Genomic DNA, 10,453 nt, shown 5'->3' with positions numbered 1-10,453 from the left:
CACAGTCATAGAGAGAACACACCACACTCCTCACAGACAGTCATCCGGAGGAAACCCACCCAGACACAGGGAGAACACACCTCACTCCTCACAGACAGTCACCCGGAGGAAACCCACGCAGACACAGGGAGAACACACCACACTCCTCACAGACAGTCACCCGGAGGACACCCACGCAGACACAGGGAGAACACACCACACTCCTCACAGACAATCACCCGGAGCGGGAATCGAACCCACAACCTCCAGGCCCCTGGAGCTGTGACACAGACACTACCTGCTGCGCCACCGTGTCGCCCTAGAGTCAAATTCTAAATTAATAATAAAATAAAATGTAACAAACTAAAATTACGAACGGTGTGGATAAAAATAAGCAAATAAATAAGTAAATTAAAAAAAGTAATTTGAAATGATACAGATATCATTGTATATCAAACATTTGTAGTATTTTAGAATAAAAACCTCGACTGGTTTAATGCTATGAAGTCTGCCTCCTGTTTCCTGGGTGGGGGTTCTGTATAAAATAACACACGCGCACAGTTTAGACGTAAATAAACATTTAATTAGAAATGCCACTTTACAAATAACCTTTAAATAACCTTTACTTATTATTCGTGTAAATATCTCCCATGATACAAAGCAAAACAATGTAAGCATTTAGGTCTGTTTTTCCACTATAATCACAAATTAACTTTAATAATTCTCAACAACGCTCCGGCAGCCGCTCGCTACGTCACCGTGACGTTATTCTCGGCGTCAACATGGAGGACGGCGGAGTGCTAGTGGAGAGAGTGCAGGTATAAGTCTTTAATTTGCGTTTTTAAAATATTTTTCTGGGTGATTATATCTTGTTTCACGTGTGATACACCTGAGCAGCCCATTTCTAACACAAAAACAGACTTTGTGTTCTTTTAAATGGAGAAAATCCGTGTTGAACCCCGGCAAAAAGCTGCCGATTCATTCCAGTGCTCCGTCATTGCGCCGCGCTAAGCTACTCAGCGTTTTTACAGATTTTGTGTTTTTGTGAACTCTGTTTTAGTTCGTAAAAGCCTGAGTTTGGTTTGGTGCACTTTTTTAAATCAGTATTTACTGAAACATGTATAAAAAATGAGCTTATTCTGGAGAAATCTACGAGTTTGCCTCCTTTTCACCGGGTCTTTATGAGAATTCTCCGTTCCACCTTAAAGAGTACACTTTACTTCTATGGCATTTAAGGAGGAACGGAAAATTCCAATAGTGAGCTCGTTTCAGCTGCGTGATGTCTTTGATTTCTCGATTTTACTACCATTTTATGTCCTGTATTTGTTATATTTGCTAGTATATGTGTAAGTTACATGTAAAAAATGTAAATTATCCTCATAGTAATAGTTAAATATTAATCAAAATGTATATGTGCTATTGTTTGTCGCTGTACAGTATACAATATACAGCTGTTAGGAAACAGCCCGCACCAATTAACTACTGGGAATGAGGAGATGTATTTATTTATTTATTTATTGTTAGAAGCCATATCCTGAAGAAAAGAAGTGGTCAGCGCCGTGGCTGAGCTTTTGTGCTTTGAAACTGCCGCAATCCAAACACCTTCTCAGAAACACTGGGTTCATACAGACAGGGTTTCGTACCTCACAGACCTGAGGAGCCAATCCTGTCAATGGGTTTTTGAGCTTCAGAGGAGTGGGTGTAGACCGGCGGGGACTCATCACGTATTTATTGACCTGAGTGTTCTGAATGAAGGTGTGAGTCACAGCTAAGACACTTTTAAGGTGTTAGGGGACTTTTATCTTTGAAAGAGCTTCTACACCTGTAATTCTGAACAGGCAGGTGTTTCCATGGAGTAGATCAATGACCAGAGATGGACTTTAAAACTCTAAAAATATTTTTAGCTTGCTTTAAATGTCAGGCACTTTATTGTTCATTTCTGGAACTGTCCGTCTTTTATTTATCATTGTCCCACATTACACCACCAATAATTAGATTCTCTCTCTGGAATCAGTAAAGTATCTATAAAGAATCCATAAAGTATTAACGTGAGATGCCACAAGCTCTTGATATGCATTTGCACAGTGTTGTGCGTCTTTGAGAAGGGAAGACAGTGTTTATTTAAGAGCAGCAGCATGATCTGTGGTGTTGGATCCGTGTAAAAAATAGTGAGCGGAGAAAGTGATGGAGCGGGAGATTGACAGGCGGATCGGTGCAGCGTCAGCAGTAATGCGGGCTCTGTACCGGTTCTTTGTGGTGACGAGAGAGCTGAGCAGAAAAGCAGAGCTCTCGATTTATCGTTCAGTCTACGTCCCAACCCTCACCTATGGTCACGAGCTTTGGGTAGTGACCGAAAGAACGAGATCAGGAGACAGGGACAGGGTTAGGAGCTCGGACATCCGGGAGAGACTCGGAGTGGAGCCGCTGCTCCTAAACGTTGAGAGGAGCCAGTTGAGGTGGTTCGGGCGTCTGGTTCGGATGCCTCCTGGACGCCTCCCTGGTGAGGTGTTCCAGGCATGTCCAACGGGGAGGAGGCCCCGGGGCAGATCCAGAACACGCTGGAGAGACTACATGTCTCGACTGGCCTGGGAACGCCTCGATATCCCCCCGGAGGAGCTGGAGGCGGTGGCTGGGGAGAGGGAGGTCTGGGTTTCTTTGCTCCGACTGCTCTCCCCGCGACCCGGACCCGGATAAGCGGTGGATAATGGATGGATGGAGTGGAGAAAGTATAGTTTGAGGAACTACATTCACAGTCCGCTTTGCTTGGGTTGCCATCACAGATTGTGAAATAATTCAGATTGCGAGTTGAGCGCAGCATCGTTCACTAGGCACAAGGTGTCGGATGTTGGTGTAGTTTGCGATTACGAGTACGAGTAAATGAACACGGTATCGGGCAAACACTGGATACCATGCATCTCTAATTATTACACCGCTCACGCCTTGTTTATTTATTATTTTGAGCTTCTGTAACATTATATAATAATCCTAATATTTGTGTTTCTTTCCAGGACGATGTGCCGGCCATCCTCAGTTCCCGGCCCCAGACCAGCTTGTCTTTCCTGGCCCCGGAACCGGAAGATCTGGAGGATCTCTACAGCCGATATAAGGTTTGGTTAGAAGAATATTTATGTGTTTTCACCAGAGAAGTTCATCGGGAGAGAATGTCTCTTACAGCTCACAGGCGGATGAGAGATATTTAAATGACCGACGTTTCTTGTGTGTGGTTTGTTGCAGAAGTTGCAGCAGGAGCTGGAGTTTTTGGAGGTGCAGGAAGAGTACATTAAAGATGAGCAGAAGAACCTGAAGAAGGAGTTCCTCCATGCTCAGGAGGAAGTGAAGAGGATACAGAGCATCCCTCTGGTCATCGGACAGTTTCTGGAGGCTGTGGACCAGAACACTGCCATCGTGGGCTCCACCACAGGTTTGAAAGTGAAAACACACGTTATACTTTCTCTGTGAATCCTGCAGTCAGCATTATTCTGGTGATTGAAAATCACAGACCCCTCAGTCTTCAGTCTTATTCCACCGCAAGGAGTGTTGTGAATGTACATGGTGTTTTTAGTTCACTAGGAATTTACACTAGGAGTTGTGCTCATGAGGTTGGTTCTGTTTTGTTTCAGGCTCTAATTACTATGTGCGGATCTTGAGCACCATCGACCGAGAGCTGCTGAAACCCAACGCCTCGGTGGCTCTTCACAAACACAGCAACGCTCTGGTGGACGTTCTGCCCCCAGAGGCCGACAGCAGCATCATGATGCTCACCTCGGGTAAACGCCACGCTCCGCGACTGCTGCAGTGTGTGATTCTGAGTTCATGTTTCCGGGGCTTTCACTGAATCTAAGTTGACAGGAGGAGTTCCTGATGCAGCAATGAAAATATAACACAAAATAAAATATAAAAACTGCTTAAAAATAAAAGATGAACATTAATGTTCCAGTCTGTGTTCCACTGCAGATGGACACTGGGTTAAAATCACTACCATCTCAAGCTTTAAATGATGTGTGATGTTTGTTTGGTGTTTTACAGATCAGAAGCCAGATGTGATGTATGCTGATATAGGTGGGATGGACATTCAGAAACAGGAGGTCCGGGAGGCTGTGGAGCTGCCGCTCACACACTTTGAGCTCTATAAACAGGTGTGTGTGTGGGAGGGGGTGGTGAGATAGAGAGGAGAGACTGAGAGAGGAGAGAGAGGGAGAAAGGAGACAGTGAGTGAGAGAGAAAGGGAGGAGAGACAGTGAGAGGGAGAGAGGAGAGGAGACAGTGAGAGAGAGGAGAGACCGTGAGATGGAAAGAGGTGAGAGACAGAGAGAAAGAGAAGAGAGACAGTGAGAGGGAGAGAGAGGAGAGACAGTGAGAGACAGAGAGAGAGAGATGGAGACAGAGAGAGAGTAAATTCAGTAGCTTACAACAATGTTCATTTTATTTTGTTTATCTTTCAGATTGGTATTGACCCTCCTAGAGGGGTGTTGATGTACGGACCCCCCGGCTGTGGTAAGACGATGCTGGCTAAAGCTGTGGCTCATCACACTACAGGTAACAAACCACACTACCTGTGACTTTTTGTGAAATTTCTATTTATTATTAAACTAATTCTAGAAGGTGTGTGTGAGTCCATTGAAAATGTCCCTCACAGATTTGTTATGATTATCTCAGGGTTAATTGATTGATGGATTGTCTGAGTGTCAGTGGTTGTGTGTAATGCTGATGTGTACCATCTGTGTGTTCACAGCGGCCTTTATCCGCGTGGTGGGCTCTGAGTTTGTTCAGAAATACCTGGGCGAAGGTCCTCGTATGGTGAGGGACGTGTTCAGACTCGCCAAAGAGAACGCTCCGGCCATCATCTTCATCGATGAGATCGACGCCATTGCCACCAAGCGCTTTGACGCACAGACTGGAGGTACACAGTTACATCGCTGCGCCGTGAAGACATTTACAGTCTTTATACTTCACTCATGACTTTGGGCGATGACAAATTACACACAGTGTGTTTTATAAGGGTTTACTCGCACTGACCCTGCACTCACCATGCGTTTAATGTTCAGGACCAGAGCATGCTTCTGTCGTCAGGCTGTGGAATTTTCTTTGGGAATAGTTTCTTTTACAGAGCACTATGGAGTTCAGGATTTAGACTTTGTGGCTTATTTGTAATAGTTTGTCTGCAGTGAGGGAGGCACAGTGGTGCAGCACACAGTCACACAGCTCCAGGGGCTTGGAGCTTGTGGGTTTGACTCCGGGTGACTGTCTGTGAGGAGTGTGGTGTGTTCTCTCTGTGTCTGTGTGGGTTTCCTCTTGGTGACTGTCTGTGAGGAGTGTGGTGTGTTCTCTCTGTGTCTGCGTGGGTTTCCTCCGGGTGATTGTCTGTGAGGAGTGTGGTGTGTTCTCTCTGTGTCTGTGTGGGTTTCCTCCGGGTGACTGTCTGTGAGGAGTGTGGTGTGTTCTCCCTGTGTCTGCGTTGGTTTCCTCCGGGTGACTGTCTGTGAGGAGTGTGGTGTGTTCTCTCTGTGTCTGTGTGGGTTTCCTCCGGGTGACTGTCTGTGAGGAGTGTGGTGTGTTCTCTCTGTGTCTGCGTGGGTTTCCTCCGGGTGATTGTCTGTGAGGAGTGTGGTGTGTTCTCTCTGTGTCTGCGTGGGTTTCCTCCGGGTGACTGTCTGTGAGGAGTGTGGTGTGTTCTCCCTGTGTCTGCGTTGGTTTCCTCCGGGTGACTGTCTGTGAGGAGTGTGGTGTGTTCTCCCTGTGTCTGCGTGGGTTTCCTCCGGGTGACTGTCTGTGAGGAGTGTGGTGTGTTCTCCCTGTGTCTGCGTGGGTTTCCTCCGGGTGACTGTCTGTGAGGAGTGTGGTGTGTTCTCTCTCTGTCTGTGTGGGTTTCCTCCGGGTGACTGTCTGTGAGGAGTTTGGTGTGTTCTCTCTGTGTCTGTGTGGGTTTCCTCCGGGTGACTGTCTGTGAGGAGTGTGGTGTGTTCTCTCTGTGTCTGCGTTGGTTTCCTCCGGGTGACTGTCTGTGAGGAGTGTGGTGTGTTCTCCCTGTGTCTGCGTGGGTTTCCTCCGGGTGACTGTCTGTGAGGAGTGTGGTGTGTTCTCTCTGTGTCTGTGTGGGTTTCCTCCGGGTGACTGTCTGTGAGGAGTTTGGTGTGTTCTCTCTGTGTCTGTGTGGGTTTCCTCCGGGTGACTGTCTGTGAGGAGTGTGGTGTGTTCTCCCTGTGTCGGCGTGGGTTTCCTCCGGGTGACTGTCTGTGAGGAGTGTGGTGTGTTCTCCCTGTGTCTGCGTGGGTTTCCTCCGGGTGATTGTCTGTGAGGAGTGTGGTGTGTTCTCTCTTTGTCTGTGTTGGTTTCCTCCGGGTGACTGTCTGTGTTCTCCCTGTGTCTGCGTGGGTTTCCTCCGGGTGACTGTCTGTGAGGAGTGTGGTGTGTTCTCCCTGTGTCTGTGTGGGTTTCCTCCGGGTGACTGTCTGTGAGGAGTGTGGTGTGTTCTCTCTGTGTGTGGGTTTCCTCCAGGTGACTGTCTGTGAGGAGTGTGGTGTGTTCTCCCTGTGTCTGCGTGGGTGTCCTCCGGGTGACTGTCTGTGTTCTCCCTGTGTCTGCGTGGGTTTCCTCCGGGTGACTGTCTGTGAGGAGTGTGGTGTGTTCTCTCTGTGTCTGCGTGGGTTTCCTCTGGGTGACTGTCTGTGAGGAGTGTGGTGTGTTCTCCCTGTGTCTGCGTGGGTTTCCTCCGGGTGACTGTCTGTGAGGAGTGTGGTGTGTTCTCTCTGTGTCTGCGTGGGTTTCCTCCAGGTGACTGTCTGTGAGGAGTGTGGTGTGTTCTCCCTGTGTCTGCGTGGGTGTCCTCCGGGTGACTGTCTGTGTTCTCCCTGTGTCTGCGTGGGTTTCCTCCGGGTGACTGTCTGTGAGGAGTGTGGTGTGTTCTCTCTGTGTCTGCGTGGGTTTCCTCCGGGTGACTGTCTGTGAGGAGTGTGGTGTGTTCTCCCTGTGTCTGCGTGGGTTTCCTCCGGGTGCTCCGGTTTCCTCTCACAGTCCAAAAACACACGTTGGTAGGTGGATTGACGACTCAAAGAAAGTGTCCGTAGGTGTGAGTGTGTGAGTGAATGTGTGTGTGTCCGTGTTGCCCTGTGAAGGACTGGTGCCTCCTCCAGGGTGTATTCCCGCCTTGCGCCCAATGATTCCAGGTAGGCTCTGGACCCACCGCGATCCTGAACTGGATAAGGGTTACAGACAATGAATGAATATCTGCAGTGACTCACTGCAATCGATTACATTTTGTAACATAGTATTTGGAATTTCCATTCCACCTTAAATAATGCAGCAGTTACATCCTGGATGCGTCCTTCCCATTCACATCCTTCATTCCATCTTAAGTCTGCCTCCAACTCATAATTAGATTTTTAAAAAATATGTTAATCTTTTTGTGTTTACCTCCAGCTGACAGAGAGGTGCAGAGGATCCTCCTCGAGCTGCTGAACCAGATGGACGGTTTTGACCAGAACGTTAACGTGAAGGTGGGTTTGGATCTATAGTCAATAACACATGACTTTCATTATTGGATCAGTTTTTAATTAAATATAGGAGATAAGGAGCATACTGTTGGAATGAGGGCAGTGCAGAGATATAAGCAACCAGCCGTCAGCAGGGTTATGGATCTATAGTGATGTTCTGAACGGTTCCCGGGTCCATTGTCGGGTCAGAACCGACTGTAAAGCAGCACAGGCCACTCTCTAAAATATCCTCTAGTGTGAATAAACCTTGGAGTTTGTGTCACAGCTAATATCTAATATATTTCAGCTAGACGTTCAACATTCCTGTTGTTGTCCGCAGGTCATCATGGCCACTAACCGAGCCGACACTCTGGACCCGGCTCTGCTGCGTCCCGGACGTTTGGACAGAAAAATCGAGTTCCCTCTTCCGGACCGTCGACAGAAACGACTGATCTTCTCCACCATCACCAGCAAAATGAACCTCTCCGAGGAGGTGGACCTGGAAGACTGTATCCTTCTCCAACAGCGTCTCTAAGCCCTCTTTACTCCGCTGTGTTTCTTAGTTAGCCCGATAACTGCGGCCAGACGTAGAGGACGTTGACTGTAATTGGGCCCTCGGCTTTTCTGCTGGACAAGCTTCAATTCAGGCTCAAATTATTTGACTAAACAAACAGTCCTGCCTGGATTTCTAGGTCAAACCCGATAACTGAAGCCCAAAGTCGTCTACTCTATGGTTTAAGCAGCGTTCAGTCGTTTTTAGCAACAAAGCAGGAGCAAAGAGCACTATTTGTGATTTTAACTGCATGTTTATACACACATTTAGATTTGTGTAGTTGGTTTAGTGTGTGTCTGTTGTCCTTGACCAGTGTGTAGATGTTGCCAGACCGGACAAGATTTCTGGAGCGGACATTAACTCTATCTGCCAAGAGGTAAGCTGAACAGGGAGGGGAACACAGTCTGTGTGTGACTGTCTGTGTGTGACTGTCTCTGTCTGTGTGTGACTGTCTGTGTCTGTGTGTGACTGTCTGTGTCTCTGTCTCTGTGTGACTGACTGTCTGTGTGTGACTGTATGTCTGTGTGTGACTGTCTGTGTCTGTGTGTGACTGTCTGTGTCTCTGTCTCTGTGTGACTGACTGTCTGTGTGTGTCTGTGTGTGACTGTATGTCTGTGTGTGACTGTCTCTGTCTCTGTGTGACTGTCTGTGTCTCTGTCTCTGTGTGACTGACTGTCTGTGTGTGACTGTATGTCTGTGTGTGACTGTCTCTGTCTCTGTGTGACTGTCTGTGTCTCTGTCTGTGTGTGTCTGTATGTCTGTGTGTGACTGTCTGTGTCTCTGTCTGTGTGTGACTGTCTGTGTCTGTGTGACTGTCTGTCTGTGTCTCTGTCTCTGTGTGACTGTCTGTGTCTGTGTGACTGTCTGTCTGTGTCTCTGTCTCTGTGTGACTGTCTGTGTGACTGTCTGTCTGTGTCTCTGTCTCTGTGTGTGACTGTCTGTGTCTGTGTGACTGTCTGTCTGTGTCTCTGTCTCTGTGTGTGACTGTCTGTGTCTGTGTGACTGTCTGTCTGTGTCTGTGTGTCTCTGTGTGACTGTCTGTGTCTCTGTGTGACTGTCTGTGTCTCTGTGTGACTGTCTGTGTCTGTGTGTGACTGTCTGTTTGTGTGACTGACTGTTTGTGTAACTGTCTGTCTGTGTGTGACTGTCTGTGTCTCTGTCTCTGTGTGACTGTCTGTGTGTGACTGTCTGTGTCTCTGTGTGTGACTGTCTGTGTCTCTGTGTGTGACTGACTGTCTGTGTGTGACTGTGTCTGTGTGACTGTCTCTGTCTGTGTGTGACTGTCTGTGTCTGTCTCTGTGTGACTGATGGTCTGTGACTGACTGTCTGTGTCTCTTTCTCTGTCTGTCTGCCTAAGCATAGTTTACAACTGTGTCAAAGTCTTTTTTTTTTTTTTTTTTTTTTTTTGGGTCACACACCAGCTGCCAGTGAATATTTTTAGTAACATGTTCATGTGTGAGCAGCTGTTTTTTCACCAGGTACAACACATTTTTCTGAACACAGTTAAAAATAATGCGCAACTGGTGATAGCTGGCCATTACGATGTGCTTCAGAAGATCCAACATGACTCAGATTCAGTGATTTCTAAATAAGGGATATTCCTTCTTTAGATAACAGTTTATAAATGGTTTTGTCACAGTGTGTTACTTAGCATCTCGGAGTATTCAGTGAGAAACGGGCAGAGGTTTAAACCCACATTTCTTAATATTCAGTTTAAACCCTGTTGCTATTCCCTCAGTCATGAAACTCCTGTATCCTGACGGCATTAAAATCACAGCACAACGAGCAGTTTCTTTTTTAGTGATTAATTAGAAGCGTCCATTTTTGTGTGTCATGATTCGGGAGGGATGATCTCGCCAGGAAATTAAAAACGGCTTAGTAGCAGCAGTCAGAAATCTTCAGCTAATGGTTCATCAGCCTGGAAAATCCTGGAGATGTGTCCAGACGAGTCTAAAACGATCAGAGCACTGAGTGAGGTGAAGGACAGGAGATAATCCCGCCTGGTATTTTCTCAGCTCTGGATGTAAATAAGCTCAAAGAGGACAGTTAATGCCTTTCAGAACAGGGCTGACTTTCTATATGCCATCTTTCCTAACCTTCTGCTCCGTGTTTCTCCGGTGTTTCTCAGGCCGGGATGCTGGCTGTGCGCGAGAACCGTTACATCGTTCTGGCCAAGGACTTTGAGAAGGCGTATAAAACCGTGATCAAGAAGGACGAGCAGGAGCATGAATTCTACAAATAGAGAACCCTCCCCTCCCCCCGTGGGTAGCTTCATCCCCTGTTTTTTCATTTGAGTTTCCTCATTTTCAGCGTTTATTTGTTCGTACAGTATCTCGTTGGTCGGAGAGATTGCCCTTGAGCTTCAGGGTTTCAGTAAATGGACTGTGACATCAGGTATTCATGTAAACACACACACACACCACACACCTCTGCTATAAACAGTTTATGTATT

The 10,453-nt window shown here is 47.2% G+C and overlaps 1 protein-coding gene across 1 annotated transcript; it reads left to right on the top strand.

Annotated features, from left to right (window-relative positions):
* Nucleotides 1–691: 691 nt before the first annotated feature.
* psmc4 (proteasome 26S subunit, ATPase 4) lies at nt 692–10,453 on the top strand. Its single transcript, XM_066676045.1, has 11 exons — nt 692–797; nt 2,988–3,086; nt 3,214–3,400; nt 3,600–3,746; nt 4,006–4,115; nt 4,422–4,515; nt 4,712–4,879; nt 7,396–7,472; nt 7,789–7,957; nt 8,322–8,377; nt 10,130–10,453. The coding sequence occupies exons 1-11, from the start codon at nt 762–764 to the stop codon at nt 10,241–10,243; spliced, it is 1,257 nt and encodes a 418-aa protein (XP_066532142.1). The 5' UTR covers nt 692–761; the 3' UTR covers nt 10,244–10,453.

The sequence above is a fragment of the Hoplias malabaricus genome, chromosome 1 (genome assembly GCF_029633855.1).
Source record: "Hoplias malabaricus isolate fHopMal1 chromosome 1, fHopMal1.hap1, whole genome shotgun sequence".
NCBI lineage: Eukaryota > Metazoa > Chordata > Actinopteri > Characiformes > Erythrinidae > Hoplias > Hoplias malabaricus.
This window is presented reverse-complemented; position numbering and strand designations above follow the sequence as displayed.